Raw genomic sequence first — 19,940 nt, forward strand, 5'->3', positions numbered from 1 at the left:
GCGCACTTCGCACTGGAAGTCTCACTTGTTGAACGCAAATGCTTTGAGCGTAGCGAAGCAGTACGGGTTTTGAAACCATAAGCAAACAATGGCCGAACAGAAACAAAAATATATTCTTAACAAACAAAAAAATGCGCACATTTACACTTACTAGACAAAAACAAACAATGGAAAAACAGCTCTAAACAATTAAGTACACCTTACAGTAGGACCGATCCGCACACTACTCGTCAAGTGTCTGTTGTATCATATGTCAGTTGAACCGAGTATCTGCAACTCCCCCAAATTCGTCAGTTGCCATACCTCAACTCAACGTAGGCACGCTTGGAGTTAACTAGAGTTAAGGAGCGCGTCCAGCCGCGCCTTTAACCAAAACGCCAAAATGGATCGTAAACGGGATGGTAGCAATTTGCCAAGGTCGTTGACTGTTAATTTTTATATCGAATAAAATTTAAGTAGCTCAATATTAATTATTCGTTAACGTATGAACCACGGAGGGTGACCATAGCGAATAGCAGATATCAGTATCTTGAATGATTAACCGAGGGAGTGAAGTCAGGTAGGGAGGGAAGGTTGGGGAGATATATTAACAAAAACAAAAAAAAACTAACAAATGGCAATACGTGTTTTCAAAAAGGGGCTCGCCTCGCGGCGCAGCACGAAACGAGTCTAAAAGCTAGTCAACTGCAATTTCTACAACGTCGTGTTTAAAATAAGTTAAAAGAAAACATAAAGTAAGACTATTTAGTGTGATGTTTCCACGCGGCGTGACTGTACGCGTCCAGTTGTGTACGGCTAACAATAAGCTCGAGCTTTGTTTAAGATGTTAATGAACAGGTTTTTTAAGTTTTGTATTTGTCATGTTGTTCAACCTAGTCAAACTATCCTATAATTTAAGCTATTAACCTGTAAGCAATTGTATCGAATTAAACCCCTAAACAAGGTGGGATGAGATGTCGCTCTCACCCGAAAAGGATCGCATGCGTTGATGTGAGAAAATTACAAAAAAGAGTATTTTATTATCGTCTACATCTTAGCATTTCAAATAACGTTTATGTGCGAGAAAACAAAAACACATGATATCATAAGGCGTGAATAAGGCAGAAATCGGAATCCACACAAAAGCAAACAACCACAATCGCAAAGCAAACAAAAAAAGTACACTCATACTCATACGTATACATCAAACAAAATCCTTATACGAACAGCATATTATTATATAAAATAGGACCCTATAATAGCAATGCATACGTCGTAACCGCCAACTAAGTCGTGGGAAGCAAGCGAGATAACAGGCTCATCGGAGCCAGTCCTAGGGTAAAACTTTCATGAATGTTTTCTATGAACTAAAGAAAAACCACAAACCAACACAAAACAACACAAATAATACCGACATTTTAGGCAAATGGGCTACAGAAGGGGGTAGATGAAAAATCAAACGAATTTTCCGACGTAACAATCACGAATAGCAAAATGTGGTAGCCTAATACCATTCTAGTGAGGACGGAACAGCGGCCCCTCGGTACGGAAAAACGGTTCGACACAAATACCAGAAACTTGGCAACGTGATATACAATTCACAATAATTTAGTAAATAATAAAGCAACGAGCAAACAGTTACGTGTAACTATGTTAAACATTTAAGAAGTACACAGACACAGCAATGATGGTAAAGAAAACAAGATAACACTTGATATTAAACGACGCCCATGCAAAACAAGCAAGCAAAACCAACAAAGCAAACCGAAACTAACAAACCACAACAAAGCAAAACAAACGAATCATACAAATAAGCACAATGTGAAGAGAAACGTGCAGGTTAACTCAAACGTAACGCAAGCTCTAATTGGTTGGCATAAACGGAAATCTATGAGAGCAAGTTAATAAATACTATCTAGGCAATCTAGGCAATATGTTAAGATACGCATACAGATGATAAACTCGACGGGTCACTCTTGCCGCGGACGCAGCGTGCCCTTTTCGGGACGTACGGTTTGAGGCAGCCGAAGGGCCGAAGGGAAGGAGATAATAAGAAGCAGAATTTGCGGCTAATGCTGTTATTGATTGGTTCGATCGAAGACCCTTTTCCTACCGAGGATTTTTTAAATTAATTCCACCCCCGTTATCGGTATCAATCGAAGCAGACGACAGGGTTGACCGTTTATACTTTCTTCCAGACAAACAAACAAAACAAAAAAACAAAAAATACCCACACATGGAGAACAGAACGTACGGGCCGTTAGCTGTGCAACATTTCTCATTCGAACCAGTATGTGACTCCATTTCATTCGATCTATCGTGATGACGCAACGCAGCATAGTTAACCACGAGCAACACAAGCAAACATAGTAAGCATAACTATATAAGCATTAACAAAATCCTAAACCCCACAGTTGCAGTTTCCACGTGCATAACGGATAATGAATTGATTAATTGACGCGTGAACAGCTGCAGCGGCGACACGAAATCGGTGTGGGGATTGCGATTCAATTAACAAAATTACGAGTAATATTGTATTGGATACACATTTTTAATGAAACATTGCAAAAAATAGTGGATAATTTTAACTAATCAGCGTTTTTTGTATTTCTCTTTTACCTTTTCGTACACTAATTCACAAGTATCTCGCTTAATTTCTCTCTTATTGTGGTGCTTTTGCTTGTATCCTTTGGGGGGAGCTTTATCCTAGGGCTTATCTCACCGTTCTAAATCGTCGATTGAAGAAAATCGAGTATCACATCTCGGGAGTATTCCATTCACGGTGTAATTTTACTTTCCTGAGTTAAAATTGTCCTGTCAGTGAGCGATGCGATTGATAGCATTTTTTTTATCCTCGACAACGACCCAAAAAATGTCCGCTGAAATGTCCGTTAGCTATGCAAAAAACTAGCATCCGTTTTGTTGGTTTTACAACGAAATCTTCCGATTGAACAACGGAATGTTGGCACCTCTACTCGATATACATCATCTGACGTGTGTCGAATCGAAATGAATGAAATGAAAAATGAATGTTCGATTGAAAACTCCGTGAGAAATCAAATAAAACAATTTATTTGTTTTAGCACTTCAGCGAAATAATCCTAACAAACTCAAAAAACACGTTTCGAATAAATCACTCCTTGGTGTGCGAATGTACCACCTTGGTGCGGTAAAACGTGGGGTCTATACGTTATAAGGTAGATTCTGTACACTCGTTGGCAGATAAAATAATACATGATCATGCGTAAGACGACTCTGGCTGATGTCGGCTGTTGTATCGCTGCGCTCTTAGCTCTTTTCGTGTTTCTCGTATCAGCTGTTTGGTGGTCGTTTCGTCCGCGTCGTCCCAACCGCTCCTATCACCTTCGTTCCAGTCTTCTAGTTCGTTCTACGAAGAAAGCAAGACTAAAGTCAAACTGTCATCTCTCAAACTTCTGCACCACCAGAGCTTACCACAATGGGAATGTCTATTTTCGCAACAAGGCGGCTAAAGTCGCTCGGCTCGGATTCCGTGGCTATGCAGATTTTCTGCTGCGAGGAGATCTGTGGCGTCATATCCTGAAAGTAGTCCATTTCCACCGGTGCCTCCACTGGGGCCGGTGGTTTGGCCAGCGTTTCCCGGTATCGCTCGATGTGCTCTTCGACCGTTTTCGGCGAGTCGTCCCAAGAGTTCCAGTCCTTTTCCGTGACGTTCTTGCCACCGCGGGACGTGCTTGAGTGCCGATCAACGCTTACCGAGCTCAGGACCTCACACTCGCCGACAGACATTCTTCGGCGCCGTGAGAAGCAACACATCGCCCGCTTCAACACGCCTATAAACGCTAGCAACAGCTGCCGGATGCGGTTCATCACGAGCTCTGTAATCATTCTAGGCCGCTTTACTTCGAGCCCTTGCGAGCGTGTTGCCGTATGTGTTTGGTAGTTGAGCCTCCTGAAAAACAAGCAATGAGACCGGGATTTAGCGGTTCAAGCTCGGCACAAACACGGAAATCTCAAGCGAATCGCACGACCGTACGTGTGCCGCACGAAAAAGGTTATTTGTCTGCTCGATCTTGCCCGTAATTACGTGTACGGAGCATGAAATATCTTCGGGATGAGATTACACGAAGGAAATATTGTATACTTACGAGGAGATAAACTTTTAAAACCTTTTTTTCATCTTCTGTGCTGCACCACACTCCCGCTGATGACAGTACTAATGTTTACGTACGGCATCGTCTTGACAGCTGAATTCTGTCATACTCGTGCACATCGTCCTGTGTGCTCGATATAGGTTGACGTTTACCGAGCATCTCATAAACGAAGCAGGCGCGATGAGCATTGAAATTCGGATGTTTTCAATTCAGTCAAATGAAACGGATTATATATTTGAAAAATCAAATGGGGACATATATTTCTCGATTAATTTTACAGCATTTACTTAAAATTACTCACCCCCGAGGGATACTTTTAAATGAATTGGTATAACACTGCAATTTGTGTTACCCTTTGTCATCGCTTGCTATCGAATGACCCTGTTCTACTTGGTGTTAACAACATAGTTTAAAACGCAAAGCTTGCTGAAGTGCAGCGGTCTCGTTTGCACTACGCATGCGCTCTCATCCTAGCAGCCACAATCCGACCTATGTTTGTAACACGACCACCCAATGCCGCTACCAGCTCAGCAAGCGGCAAGCTATAGCTGGAACCGGGTGCTAGAGGTTTATCGCATTACTTCCTGCGAACCTGGTATCGTCAGGGCGTTAAACATTCGACGAAAACAAAGCACACCCGGTGTTTGTAACCGATTTAACGCTGTTAACGTGTGTACCCTGTGCGAGTGTATAACACTGAATTACAAAAATCGCTGCTGATGAGCCGATTTCAATTATAAATAAAACCTATGGAATTGGGTGCTTTTTCAACTTTGTTCAGCTATTCTATTGTTTAAATAATCCCATAATTGAATTAAATATCCACTAATTAATTACTATCATCTATATCTTTGCAGTTCAAATAATGTTTATTTGAAACAGTAAAACGATCAACAGAAACCATAATCAACTCGAAAGCAAACAAAAAAAGGTTACTGGATCGCATACGTATACAACAAATTAAATATTTTTATGCAGGCCATGGAGCTGAAAATCAAGCGAATTTCCCGGCGTTACAATCACGAAGAGCAAAACGTTTTTAATTAATACAATCCTAATGAGGTCAGAATAGCGGCCTCGCGATGCTGAAAATAATTCAAAACAAATGCCAGAATCTTGGCAAAGTGAAACACAATTCACAATAATTTAGAAATTAATATTTCCCCACAGTAATTATAAAAGAAATATGATAACGCCAAAGCTATCTCTGCCGTCGGTCACAAGTTACCCTGTGTCATCGCTTGCATTCGATTAGCTCGACCGTACAGGGTGTCGGTAGCATAGTTTAAACCGCAAGGTTTACCAGGCTCGTGCAGCGGTCTCGTTTACTCCACGCATGCGCTTTCATCTTAGCGGCCGCAATCAGTCATATGTTTTCAACACGAGCACCCGATGCCGCTGGCAGATCAGAAAGCGGAAAGCTATAGCTGGAACCGGTTGCAAGATGATGCTGATAATAATGTATGCGATCCTGGTATCGTCAGGGCGTTAAACATTCGACGAAAACAAAGCACACCCGGTGTTTGTAACCGATTTAACGCTGTTAACGTGTGTACCCTGTGCGAGTGTATAACACTGAATTACAAAAATCGCTGCTGATGAGCCGATTTCAATTATTATTAAAACCTATGGAAATGGGTGCTTTTTCAGCTTTGTTCAGCTATTCTATTGTTTAAATAATCCCATAATTGAATTAAATATCCACTAATTAATTACTATCATCTATATCTTTGCAGTTCAAATAATGTTTATTTGAAACAGTAAAACGATCAACAGAAACCATAATCAACTCGAAAGCAAACAAAAAAAGGTTACTGGATCGCATACGTATACAACAAATTAAATATTTTTATGCAGGCCATGGAGCTGAAAATCAAGCGAATTTCCCGGCGTTACAATCACGAAGAGCAAAACGTTTTTAATTAATACAATCCTAATGAGGTCAGAATAGCGGCCTCGCGATGCTGAAAATAATTCAAAACAAATGCCAGAATCTTGGCAAAGTGAAACACAATTCACAATAATTTAGAAATTAATATTTCCCCACAGTAATTATAAAAGAAATATGATAACGCCAAAGCTATCTCTGCCGTCGGTCACAAGTTACCCTGTGTCATCGCTTGCATTCGATTAGCTCGACCGTACAGGGTGTCGGTAGCATAGTTTAAACCGCAAGGTTTACCAGGCTCGTGCAGCGGTCTCGTTTACTCCACGCATGCGCTTTCATCTTAGCGGCCGCAATCAGTCATATGTTTTCAACACGAGCACCCGATGCCGCTGGCAGATCAGAAAGCGGAAATCTATAGCTGGAACCGGTTGCAAGATGATGCTGATAATAATGTATGCGATCCTGGTATCGTCAGGGCGTTAAACATTCGACGAAAACAAAGCACACCCGGTGTTTGTAACCGATTTAACGCTGTTAACGTGTGTACCCTGTGCGAGTGTATAACACTGAATTACAAAAATCGCTGCTGATGTGCCGTTTTCAATTATAAATAAAACCTATGGAATTGGGTGCTTTTTCAACTTTGTTCAGCTATTCTATTGTTTAAATAATCCCATAATTGAATTAAATATCCACTAATTAATTACTATCATCTTTATCTTTGCAGTTCAAATAATGTTTATTTCCTAAACAACGATCAACAGCAACCATTATCAACTCGAAAGCAAACAAAAAAAGGTTACTGCATCGCATACGTATACAACAAACTAAATATTTTTATGCAGGCCATGGAGCTGAAAATCAAGCGAATTTCCTGGCGTTACAATCACGAAGAGCAAATCGTAGTTAATAAATACAATCCTATTGAGAACAGAAAAGCGGCCTCGCGATGCTGAAAATAATTCAAAACAAATGCCAGAATCTTGGCAAAGTGAAACACAATTCACAATAATTTAGAAATTAATATTTTCCCACAGTGATTATAAAAGAAATATGATAACGCCAAACCTATCTCTGCCGTCGGTCACAAGTTACCCTGTGTCATCGCTTGCATTCGATTAGCTCGACCGTACAGGGTGTCGGTAGCATAGTTTAAACCGCAAGGTTTACCAGGCTCGTGCAGCGGTCTCGTTTACTCCACCATGCGCTTTCATTCTAGCGCTACCATCAGACGTATACGTTTTCAACACGAGCACCCGATGCCGCTGGCAGATCAGAAAGCGGGAAGCTATAGTTGCAATCGGGTGCTAGCAGCATCTAGCGCTATTTCCTGCGATCCTGGTACCGCGAGGGCGTCGAGCATTCGAGAAAAACAATGCACACCCGGTGTTTGTAGACGATTTAACGCTGTCAACTTGTATCCCTGTGCGAAGTACCAAACAAAACGCAGAAATCGCTTTTGGAAAGCCGATTTTAACTCCCACAGAAATCATGGAACAGGGTGCTCGCTTTGATGCTATAGCGGCCTGTATTGCTAGATTATCCGTCGATATTGCGCCGAAGCTGCAGCAGCCAACAGAGGGAGCTCGCGGGCCATGGCGCAGCTCGAATGCGGTCGCTAGCCATACTTGTAAAAAAGATGAATCCCGCAAAATCACGCCGTTTGGTGTCTTATAAGCGCTCTTTAGCACCAAGAGTGCAGCACTAAAGTAGGTTTCCATAACGTCAATTCTACCAGCCAGCTGGTACTTCTGCTAGCGCGCACGACTGGTCGCGCATAGCCTGCTGTCTCGCTTTTTCCGCTGACATTCCTCTACTGTGCAAGCGAGACCATCACTCATTCGCAACAGTAGTTGGTTAGATGCAAGTGTACGGTTGTGATGAGCAAAATTAAATGCATTAAGCTGCATTTCGGAAATTTCTTCTTCATTTTATAAAAATGTCCTAGTTCAACTACATCATTTCCATAACATTTGGTACAAAAACACGAAATAAATCAACCGGATAATGTTATTACACCAACTGTATTGTTCATTAGCACCAGCATACTGTAGAGGAATGTCATTCTCATTTTACCCACTCGTTCGTGAGTGTGAACGAGCCAGCTGACATGGAGCAGGCGCCGGGTGTCTCTCTCGCTCTCGCCCGTACACAACACTCGCCGACTATGACGCAACCGGCAAATAACCTTCACCGAACCCAGCGTTGGGAACCGAATGATCTTCAACGAGTCCACGGGTCCGCGGGTCGCATACAAAACAGAGGTGCATGTTGCGTCCGTATGGGTGGAGCTTTTCGAAGGCCACCCGCGGTATCGTGTGCCGCGATGTTGGACGAGCTCACGGGCAACCTGCTACTCGTACACCAGCACGTCTGCTCGCCTGTTCGAATGAGTCTCCACAACACTTGCTGGGGAAATTTCGCTTTCGGCTCGAGCAACGGTTTTGCCCCCACCCAGGACAACTGAAGCATCAGAGAGCGATCGTCATCGTCAGTGCTGCGAGTGGTTGGTCGCTGTTGGAGGGGCATTTGTCCGTACCCTAAGGCTAAATGCCAATCAGTGGAACAAGCGCTCGAACAGATCTCAGTGGCAGGGATTGCAAGCATTCTGGCCTTCTGGCGCGAAAAAGGGTTCGCGGCCGCATAAACGCCATCCGGGGAATATGGCATTAGAAACCTCACCATGTGCTCGCTTTGCTAGGATTACAGCAGCACTAGGAGGCGACGGTTAACCACGCGTCTAACACCTGCGCATTGTCTTTGAAGGGATGCTGTTTTTCTCTCTTTCTCCTTCTGGCACGTTAGAAGCGTGTTTCATATTAAAAGAGTCACCTAGACCGGAGACCGAGACCGAGACGAACTACGGCGAGAAACTACTGCCGCCTAATCACACCAATGACGCGCCCAATCAATGATAGTTTTTCTAAGCCCGCGTTGATTAGAAAACCGATTCTACACACCCATCAGGCGCTCATGGTTGAAGGAGTAGTTGGCATGGGCTACGGTCGTCTAATAGTATTTCTCATCTAATAGTATGGTAACGCCACAACGGCCCTCGGCACTACCACACACAACGAGCTCGCTGACGAGTTGATGCTGCACATGCGTTTGGCTTGGCTTTCGGCTCTCTCGCTCTAACCATAAGCGCTGGGACAGACGGCATCGAGCGTCCAGTGAGAAGAGTACGCTGTTCCCCTCAATATACTTCGCTCGCTTACACTCACTGGTTGCGCAGTAGAAACCTCGACTGGTCGATGTTTGCGCAGCTGTTACTTGCTGGAGCTCTGTCAGCCTGGTCGCAAGCTCGAAGCTTGACCTGCACCAAACCAATCCTGCTTCGTCGCGCATAGAAAATGCGCATCCCCTACGTATCTGACGTCAGTGGCGTTCGTTCACACGCTCTTACATTTGCACTTCGCCGTGTGGTGTCTTTCTCACACACGTGGCATCTCGCTCGAACTCCTGCGCTCTTGGTACGCAATGAACGATGAACGACTTGTTCGCTGCCAGAGCCGATGAACCCGGCGAAAGCGACGAACGAGCAGCGTGTGATTTTTCCCGCATCGAGAAGGAGGACTTCGAAAGCCCTCACGGACCTCCGTCGATCGAGGGTGAGCAAGCAAGGCGGTGGAGGGGAGGAAAACCAATCAAATCAATCGAATTGGGAAGCAATCGATACCGAAACCGATCGGTTTAGCGCCATCGACTCGGCGAACGCTTATCAGGCGTGCAGGAATCCCACAGCTGCCTCGAATGGGGCAAACTCCAACGTGCGTACGCGAGTAAGGGTGGGGTGAAGAGAGAAAGACGTGTAAAAGGGAAGCGGGGGGTGGGGGGGGGGGGAAGTTGCATTTCATCGAAACCCGAAGATATGGGCGGTGGGGAATGATGGGAATGAAATCAACACGCATACGCACTCTGCAGCATGATGCAGGGGCTCATCGATTTCAAGCAAGCTGTCTGTCGGTTTGAGGTTTTTCGTTCGCTGCAACACAGGCATTTTCGCTCCCCTTCCTCTTTGGGTGTTACGCAGTACGCACGCACACGCACTGACGCACAAACACGCACGCACGCACACAGGCAAACACGGAGAGATGTGACGCAAATCGGTCACAAGCGCAGTGGCATTTTGCGTCCCACGGATGGGCATTTTCCACGATGCAGCTTCGCTGGTAGTGCTGATGGAGGAGTCATTTTGATAGTGTGCAGCAGACGGCAGGTTGATAGAAGTGCAATTTCCCGGAGGGCGACAAGAAATAAAAACAAAACAAAAAAAATAACCCAACCACAAGCGGCCATTGACCGCAATCACCAACAACGCGCAGCAGCCATCCTCATCGATCTGAGGCAGAGTGGTGTGTGTCTGCATTTTCTCTACACCACGCCAGGCGAGGTTGTGCTCTCGCTTCTCTCTCACTCACGCACGCTCCATCTCACGTGCTCTCGCGACCGTGGTCGCTCAACCAAATATGGGCACCCTTGTTGTTGAAGCCACCCTTTTTTCCACCGCGCGTGGGGGTTGCGTCACATCCCCTCTACCGTGCCAAGGAGGCGAACATGCGCATTTGAGATCTCTTCTCCTCTCTTTGGCTACCACCACCCCTAGCCACCACCACAAACATCGGATGAGAGCATAAACCCCTAAATCGTTTTCAACATTTCGTTTCTCAGCACGGGGCATTATTTAATCGACGCTACGAGAAGCGAAAGTGTGCGCCCTTTTTTCCGTTGCCATTTGTGCGTTTGCATCTCACGAGAGATGGTGAAAGCGAGATTTCGATTAAACTACCACAGGGCAACGTACTGAACGTGTGCTGTTCGCGGAAAAGGTTGAGCGACTTTTCCGGAGAGAAATCTCGACTCCACAGTCGGCAGAAAACCGATAAGATCAATTCTCCTTTGCAGCTTGCATACGAAGTTAGGACGGGGATTTTCTCGCTTATACCCGGTCTATTTGAGCCACCACACATAGCACGAGCATAACCGGCAATGCGTAATGTGAAGACCCGCCAAAAAAGAAAAAAAGCCCCCGGAAACCGCACAACAGCTGTGCATGTAAACGGATTTAGTTCGGCTACTTTAATGTTTCATTGACGCCTGGTAGACCTGCCTGCTTCGGGCATTGATTTTTCAACCTTCTACCCCCGAACAACTTCCCGAAGCGCATATTGATTACGCGATGCTATGTTCATTTGCGGGGCGATGAGTACGGATAGATTACTCACTTTCCGTTGGGTTAGAATATAGCAGCTCATCGTATTCATCAAGCGCGATACGCCGATTAGAGCGCGCAGCTCGAGAACAGTTTAACGACCATTGGTCACATGGCCAATAGGTTCAGCGTCTTAAATGAATTAAGTCAACTAGATTGAATGAGTCACGTTAACGAGGGAAACTGCCAGTTGCCAGGGCGTTATACGATAAGACACCGGCATCAACGCAGCAGCAGGATGAGGGACAAATGGCCGAAACGCAAATCCAATTAACGCCATATGCGCACAAATCCGCAGTATTGTCGATGCCACCGACAGCGATTCTGTCTCTTGCTAGCAGGATGTGACCATCCGGAAGGCAAAAGGCTACGGTTCATGACCGTACGTGGCCTAAATTGTGTGGTGTTTCAGAGCGTTTTTGAGAGTGTTGCACGCAGTTTCTTTACTCGGACAATTCTGCTACCCTTACCAGACGGCGAGGTCTTAATTGGGTCTCATTTGCTCCGGTGGTTCCGTGGGACGTATGGTCGCGTCGCTTGAGCTGCACCATTAACGAGCATTGTCGCTCATCAAGTCAAGACACTATGCTCGGGATAAGAGCATAAGCATCTTCAATATATCTAAAGTCATTCGAGTCAACACCATCATTTTCGAGAATATGCCAGCGGTTTGGCCTAGAAAAGGCAGTTTATTAGTAGCTTTCCGAGGATGGGGTAAAATAGTTAAGCTGTATACATTATCTAGCCAAGTAAAAGTTAATTAATTGATGGATGTAAAAGAAGAAGATAGACGACATTTTGATCACTGTGTAATTCACGGCCTTTTTACATATATTTAGATGTTCATATCGTCAAGCCAAAAAATCCTTTCGCAGCATGCTTATCGTACGATCGTTACCTACTAATATTGACACTGTCTAAATACAAAACAACAAGGAAACTATGTAAGGCTATGTAGTTCGCTAGTCTAAGCTAGACATAATTCTTTTTTTTTTGTTTTGCTGCCAGAACTACACATTCTGAATAAGGCTAATAAGGTATGGAATAAATTCAAGCGGTAGAAATTCTCAGACTCTTGTATGTGCCTCCTGTTTGTTACACGACACGTTACCATTCCGCAATACACATTTGTTACTTTAGATTTGGCAATGCTTACACTTTGAATCATATCCTACGTAGAGAGAAGAGTAGTATCAAAATACGACTAATATATACGAATGACGGTTTCCGTAAATTGAAACAAACGAGGCATGCACTTGCTCCCTCCAATACTACGTTGCCCTGGTTTTGGTTCAGAGTTCCTACATACAGTTCCAAGTTGTACATACTCTCAGTCAAGCGGCTGCACAAAGCGAAACCATTTCGTCCCTTTTGGTCTTGCTCATTCGATTTGCATCGTGGCCTGAATGGAAGTATATGCAGCAGGATAACCTGATTATGATCTTTCTGGTTGTATATTAGGTTGTATATTATTAAGGCACACGAAAACATCGAAATAGGTACGGATATAGTATATGAAAAGCTGGAAAAAGTGTGCTCTCTTTCTCTCTCTGCACTATCGCTGGTTGGTGAATTGAAAATTCAAGGCAAACCGAAACACCAAACCAGCTCACAAAACGAACATTATCAGCCAAATAATGTTGCACAAATGCTTTAACTTAACTAACGTACTTTCTACATTTTAAATCCTTTTGAAACGTGAACATTCCTATCATCATTCGTTCACATAATTCTTGCAAATTATTAAATGCAATCCGACAAGAGAAAACCAACAACATAGCTGTGAGTATACGACCGAGATTGTTTGCGGAAGTAGTTAACTCTTTTTTTAAATAATTCTTTATCCACCGCAGAGGGGTGTGTACAGCACAGACAAAAATTCTCTCTGTGTAGCTATGTCGTTGATTTTCGTCGTTCGATAATTTGCATGGGCTTTGTGGAAAAATATTGTTGAGATTCTCTCCGAGCTTGATAAGCCACGTTAAATCACTTCGAATGGCGCAATGTTGGAAAATACTATCGCCATGAGGAGCATCACAGTGCCGTAAAAGTGTGTCGCTTGAAATCCTTTAGAAGCACCGCTTGCATTTACATCATGCACGTCCAGAAAAGGTGCATCAATCACGTGGATCAATCCGTTGGTGCATTCGACGTTGGCACGGAACACCGAGATCCATTTGTTCGTTCGCTTCCACTGTATGAAGAATCCTATTAAGAGTGAAAAAACAGTTAGAAGTTCAACACACTGGTATTTTATTCATCACTACTTACGGTTATCTTCCTCCTTGATTCGGACCTCCAGGTTGTCTGCTCCGTCCGTGGGAAGGATCAATGAATCATGGGACATATTTCTGAGCTCTCCCATCGTAAATGCACGATCAGCGATAACAAGATGCCGCGCCAGAACCAATCGAGACTAGTAAAGAAGAAACAACAAAAATTAGTGCATCGTGATCATTCGGAAAAAAAAACATGTCTCACACACCACTTCGTTGTTTCGCATAAATTCTTCCATATCCGGGGTCGGATGTTCAGCGAACCACTGCATCCAGGCCTTGTCTCGTGGCACAAAGTAAGTGAACCGCTGGGTGGTTTTGTTCAGCTGATCGTTGAAATTGTTCTGCATTCCCATTCTGTTCATAATCCTGAAAAAAGAGCAGTACATGGATGAGGAAAGTCAAGTCTTTCATCATTTAAACACTGCATAGCATACCGCATAGTTTGATCTATCCGAAGCTTGTCCTGGACCGAGGTGTAGGAAACACCTAGCATGTGATCGATGATGTGAATGTATCCGTCTATGGCTCCGATGTCGCCTAGAATAACGGAAGCATTCACTCCTCCAGCCTCGACGGTCACGTTTCTAACACGGCTGGTGAGGTTATCATGCGCGTTGAAATAAATCAACTGACGCTTGTGTAACGTCACAGTCTGAAAAATCTGCACGAGAACAACACAAAATCGGTTAGGTTAAACGAAAAGCACCAACAAAGCTAGACGATTGTATGACTTACTGAATTCTGATTCTTCTGCTTAATTTTTTCAGTCGAAAGAACTCCGGGAACTACGTGCATCAGCAAAATTTCTCGCAGCTTCTTCCGATTGCTACGGACAGGAGAAGCAGGATATATGCATCAGTCTTGTTCAAACAACAATTCAGGACATAAACTACTCATACTTACCTCATGAAGTTAGTTTGCATCATCTGTAAGACGGCTTCGTCCTGAGGCAAGAATATTGTCTTCAACGGCGTATTTCGAAGGGTCTGCTGAAAGTCTGGGACGTAATCCTCGATCAAATCACGGAACTTTGACCAAAGTGCGTGGCTGTTTTCCTGTTTTATTGATAGAAATTTAGAAATTAATATGGACGAAAGTACAATATGCACCTCTTGTGGCGTTCTTATGAAAAAAGCAAGCAAATAAAACGGTTAAACACTACCAATCGTGCTGTATGTTATATATTGCTCTATCAAAGAATTAAAAGAGAGCCCTTTCGAGCTTTAGTATAAGAAGTGCAGAATATAATATTTATTTATAATGATAGGAATATTACAATATATCACTATTACTCACCTCTAACCGATAAGACTAGTTGAAAAAAAAAATGAGCATAATTTCGAAGTAGTTACCCAAGCGTGCAAAATATCAAGCAACAAATAAGTGTTAAAAGAAAAGAAAATATAAATATATACATAAATGCGCAATCCGAGTATGCCCGGGATAAGGCAAAGAAAGCAGGGAGGAAATGCCCGAAGAAGTTATTCACTGTCGAGATGAGTCGACATTGAATGATGTGAATAAAATACGTGCACCAAAACTACGTCGCAAAACTAAGTTAATGAATGCTTGCAGGGATACCATACCATCAGCAACTCCATCACAGTCATATTGACCAAAACGAGAGGCCGATGAATCAGGTGCATCATACCATTTTCCAAGGGTATGTTAGGCTTCACTACTTCAGCAATCACGGAGCCTCCTGTGTACCGTGAATTTCCAGACACCGAGTGAGAAATGACAAACACTGGGAAAATGAGGAGCAGAAACAAGATATCAAACCATATTAGCACACAAAAAACACCTATCTGGGGATATAAGACAGCCAGCTAACCTCGAGGATTCCTGTCTGTGTTGTGGGTGTAAAATCTTAACGTAACACGTAGATCATCCGTTACAGCTAGTGTATCCAATTGAAAGTTGTTTGGTACAGTTCTCGGACACACAACTTTGCCCCCGATGATGTGGCCATCAATCATTCTGAAGTCGATCCTGTTGACGGGTTGATGTCCTTGTATCTGCATAGAGCAATGAGAGGTCACGGTATCAGTATCGGATGGGAGAAAGTTCGTGATCCAATGAGGTACATTGCTAGTGGAACATTTACTCCACCTTATTGCCGACCTCGACGGGAACGAAGTAGGTGTTGTTGCCGGGCATCTTGTACGACTGATCCTTATCCTGTTCCAGCACAATTTTGCGGAAGGCTCTGTCGGAAATAGGTACAAAGGATGTAAGAAAATTGGGAAAATTCAACCACCAAATCGAACGTATCTATAGCTTACCTTACTCGATGCGAATCTATCTGGAAGTTCTCGCTATTGTCAAGTATTCCCCATGCATCCGTACTAGCTGGTATTCTCGTCTTCATGGTCGTCACCGGTTGCAGGACATCGTCGATGATATGCAAAATCTGCAAAAGCCCCCAAAATCCAACGACCATCAAAAGCAAGTTCACTAGAATTGGCACAACAAGCCAGTAGAAATTAACGAAGTAACACGCACCTGCATACCGCCCTTTTCGTTTCGAAACGTTAGATCTGACCGATCGCGGATGATTTTGGCGTTGTTGATGAACATATCACCTGTCCCAAATTTCTTCCAATCACCCGGGCGTGTGATGTACATCGGAGGTGCTTCGTAGGCGACCGAACGTATCTTTCTTGGCATATTGTTTGTTTTGTACGCTTGATAGGCTTCAGAAGAATGCAGAATAATAGCTCGTTTTATTAACCAAGCCTTTCGAGGAGCGTGCGTTTGAGCCACTTACCTATGTGATATTCAACGTACGTAACGTTGTTGGAATATCGCTGGAAGGCCTTGTTTGTGGGTGCGAATATCGTCAGTTGGTTAAGTTTCAGCTTCATCATCGTTTCTTCATCTCGCTCCATAAGCGAATAGAACTGCATACGAAAGACAAGAAAAGAGGATATAAAACGATTTTCATGGAGCTGTCGAATAGCAATACATTAGACGCCACTTATTCCGCCATTAAAATATGTTGCGCTTTCTCGAGCAGCTATCTTTTATTCGAAAATATCTGCCCAAACCCCATCTCTGAAAACGTGAGTAATAGTGTTCGCCGGGAGCATCATAGTTTGGGTGCATATCCAATTTTAAATCGCTTTCTTTCACCCAACGTACAAAGGACGAGACAGCCAGTGCCTTTAGGAGGAGGTCGCGCATAAAAGGAGTATTCGCAGTTTGCCCCCCCTTAAAGGACGACAGTAATCTTGTGCGAAGAGCATGCGCTCGTGAGTTGGTGTGCGTAGGCAAGACTTCCTGGCGCCATCCGTCGTCCTTTTCGAGACTAGGTCGCCAACGGCAACGTGCGCAGCGAGTGACGTGGGAAAACCCTCCTTTTTCTTTGCCAAAAAAACGTATCAAACTGCATACACACACACACGCGGGCGCACACTGACGCACTTTCTCGCACCGAGAACGCGTGAACGAGCATCTATCGGCTAGCAAAACCAAAGGGAGTGAAAACTGCCAGCGAAATGTCGTTGGGGGAACCGAACTGATTGGCATAAAAAAGGACGAACGATGGGAAAGGAGGGGTACTATCAATCCCCCACACCCCCGCAAGCCGAAGGACGACGAACGCACTGACACATCTCCACCCCCTGGAGTGGCGCCAACTATCGCACGAGCGAGAGTAATAATGAAACACAGGGCGTCCTGTTTTGCAAAGCCACCCCCCTAAACGGTGGCCACATCCGGGAAATACCCCGACGGCATGTGGCATGGGGCAGGAAAAGTGAGAAGAGGAAAACGGATAGCAACGGCAACCAGCCGGCAGAGCCGCGTGTGTTTGAAAACGAAAGAAAAGCAATTTCAAACAGGGTGAGAAATGCAACGGTCGCTTGAGCGGGGTGGTGGATGAAACAGGACGGTTAGGGTTAGGTTACGCGGGGATCAAACTCTCCTATAGCCTTATTTGTCAGTCCTTTTGCGTGTCTCTCCCACCCCTCATCCCCTCTCCACTCTCCCTGCGGGCGAGTTCAATTTTCAGGCTAGTGTTTTAACACTATCGCGTGTATCAGCTATCGGGGTCGCAAAATTATTCCTCCCGTTTCTCTATCCTGCGCGCACATACACACACGCGCACGGTATCAGTTTTGCGCCCTTCCGTCATGGTCGAAAACCCGCGCACGTGGTGGAAAACCGGAGCAAGAGGCGGGAAAAATCGAGCCCGACGCGTGACTCATCACCCAACGAGCGCGCGAGATGATATTCGCATTGATTTTTCGTCTATTTTTACTCCAGCGAAGTCCGACCCCAAATTGAATTTTAAGCCCACCACCAACCCTCTGTTGGCCAGAAGTCAGAGGGCTGGGTGTGGACCACCTGAAAGCGCAATCAAAAGCGCCTACAAAACACCCACACACGTGCCACTTGAGGGTGAGCATATTTTGCCGTGAACAGCAATAAAAAAATGGTGCTAATTTTCGCCACACAAAAACCGATCGATGCTCTACCCGCGGCCAGTTTCGCGAAGGCACGTCTAAAAGGCACCGAAATTGCAACTGTGGAATGAAAGGAAATTCTCGATAAGAAGCAAGTGTTGCCGTAGGTGCACACGCCCATACACAGGTCTGGGCTTCGTTTTCTTGGTGTGATTGCTCGTGAGCAAAAAAAAAACGATAGAAGTTGTATTTCAAAGACGAGAGAAACGATTGTCCACTCGGAAGCCCTTTCTAGGAAATTGATACCACACGATAGACGGAAACGCTCAAGAAACAGGTGGATATTAACAAAAGCCCGAAGCAAACGGGTAGTTCGTGGGGGGCCATACGGATTAGAAGGAATGAAGGTAGAAATGAAGGAATGTTAAATACAAAGTGTCTTTCAGATTCAGCGAATTTAGCACACTATAGAATAATGCTCAGCACTTACCTCCGACAGGTCCGGATCTTCGCGCACGTGAGACTCGAGGGTCTTTTCCGAGGATCCCGTAGAAGCCACTGCGAGAAGAATTAGCCACGACCGACAGAAGACCACAAAAAGCCGGCTATTTGCCTTGGACGCCATCGTGCGGGAATGAACGACCCAAATGGCACGAGATGATTGATCGCAGAAAACACTGATCGTGGAGTTGTTTGAGCGCTTGTGATCACCTGAGACTGAAGATCGTGGGTTTCGATTAGCTTGAGACTGACATAGTCCACGCGTGGTTGGATAAAGAAAAACTCACGAAAAACCTCACGAAACTCCACCAAAGAACGTCACAAAAAGAACTCGAACGTAAATCACGGCCCCTTTCTAAACAAAAGCGCACCTCGACTGAGGGAGCCCACAAGCAGACTTTGAAGGGCTTCGACGGCTTAACAGTGCCCTATCGGTGGGCAAGTGTTGCTTCTGCTCAACCACTGTGGGCTGTTTGCTTTCAGGTAGCGTCGTACAAAACTTCCAACTCTCCGGAGACACGCGCGAACACTGAAGCGATCACAGACGTTATCCACCACTTCCAACGATCGAGTGACGACGCTCGGGTGGGGCCAGCTCAGGTAGTCCCCAACAGCTACAGCGAGCACACCTTCACGCTATTAATCCGCCTCGTTCGAGGAATCGAACTTAGCTGGTATGATTCCGGACACACTTTTTCGCAGGATGGTTAGCAACAAAACTGGACGAATTTCCAAAGTTCACAAAAACACAATGCCTCCAACAGACACTGACGCGGCACGTCCGCGCGACTCAAAGGTTGTTCTGCGAATGGAGCGAGAAAGCGAATGAGGTGGTGTAAGAGAGAGAGCTGTGTAGACAAGTGAGCGGTTTTGTTCTCGATCGGTGGATTCGAAGAAAACAGGAAAAAATCAAACCAATGCACGAATTTTTCAATTCAAACCAGCAATAGGAATTTTTAATTCCCTCTTCGAGAACTTGATTCGTGATGAAGTTTTAATTTTGAATTCAGTTCAACACCTGAAGGAATGAACTGTTTTCGAAAATAATCCTCAAAATATTTGGCTAAATTATAAACTTACAATAACTCTTATTACCATTGCAAATTATTCATGTTACATGCTCATTTTGTAGCTTTGTGTGTAAATTTATATTTTGGAGCTTTGTATGAAAAAAACATGATTTATCGTAAAAATACAATTATTTTGACCAATCGAAAATATTTGAACACACAAGTGTTCAGGTTTCATACTCTTCCTGTGCAGTGGGTTCGCTCTCTTGCTTCTACAGCCTCTCCGGCTCAAGCAGGAAAACCGTTTAACGAGTGAAAGAGAGAGCGTATACGACTCATAGGTTGCCTCTTGTTTCACAGTTTTCTTTTTAGATGTTTCTTTCTCCTTTCCTCTTTCAATATTTCTCTGTCTTGGCGCATTTAAACCCCTGACTGTAAAGCGATGCCAACTATCAGACGAGGAAAACTGGCGTCCTAGAAGCTTGCAAATCTGTTTCAAGCCAGATGAAATTTGAAATAACCTATGACG

At 44.4% G+C, this 19,940-nt stretch overlaps 2 protein-coding genes across 2 annotated transcripts; both read right to left on the reverse strand.

Moving 5' to 3' along the window:
• Positions 1 to 3,024: 3,024 nt before the first annotated feature.
• On the reverse strand, positions 3,025 to 3,846 carry LOC128728876 (receptor-binding cancer antigen expressed on SiSo cells). Its single transcript, XM_053822525.1, has 2 exons — positions 3,433 to 3,846; positions 3,025 to 3,367 (listed from the first exon to the last, which is right to left on the reverse strand). Exons 1-2 carry the CDS (start codon positions 3,844 to 3,846, stop codon positions 3,218 to 3,220), a joined length of 564 nt encoding a protein of 187 aa, XP_053678500.1. The 3' UTR covers positions 3,025 to 3,217.
• A 9,347-nt stretch (positions 3,847 to 13,193) lies between these two features.
• On the reverse strand, positions 13,194 to 18,525 carry LOC128728350 (fasciclin-1). Its single transcript, XM_053821974.1, has 13 exons — positions 18,391 to 18,525; positions 16,262 to 16,394; positions 15,997 to 16,187; positions 15,777 to 15,904; positions 15,604 to 15,700; positions 15,326 to 15,509; positions 15,078 to 15,238; positions 14,395 to 14,546; positions 14,227 to 14,317; positions 13,926 to 14,152; positions 13,698 to 13,857; positions 13,484 to 13,628; positions 13,194 to 13,420 (listed from the first exon to the last, which is right to left on the reverse strand). Exons 1-13 carry the CDS (start codon positions 18,523 to 18,525, stop codon positions 13,194 to 13,196), a joined length of 2,031 nt encoding a protein of 676 aa, XP_053677949.1.
• Positions 18,526 to 19,940: the final 1,415 nt, after the last annotated feature.

The sequence above is a fragment of the Anopheles nili genome, chromosome X (assembly GCF_943737925.1).
Source record: "Anopheles nili chromosome X, idAnoNiliSN_F5_01, whole genome shotgun sequence".
Taxonomy (NCBI): Eukaryota; Metazoa; Arthropoda; class Insecta; order Diptera; family Culicidae; genus Anopheles; species Anopheles nili.

Excerpts from the sequence above, each read along its gene's own strand:
- LOC128728876 (XM_053822525.1), bottom strand. The coding sequence starts at position 3,846 with ATGATTACAGAGCTCGTGATGAACCGCATCCGGCAGCTGTTGCTAGCG. Across the intron at positions 3,368-3,432 it reads AAATAGACATTCCCATTGTG|AACGAACTAGAAGACTGGAA; the intron begins GTAAGCTCTGGT and ends CTTTCTTCGTAG.
- LOC128728350 (XM_053821974.1), bottom strand. The coding sequence starts at position 18,525 with ATGGCGTCCAAGGCAAATAGCCGGCTTTTTGTGGTCTTCTGTCGGTCG. Across the intron at positions 16,188-16,261 it reads GTACGTTGAATATCACATAG|CCTATCAAGCGTACAAAACA; the intron begins GTAAGTGGCTCA and ends ATTCTTCTGAAG. Across the intron at positions 13,421-13,483 it reads AATCAAGGAGGAAGATAACC|GATTCTTCATACAGTGGAAG; the intron begins GTAAGTAGTGAT and ends CACTCTTAATAG.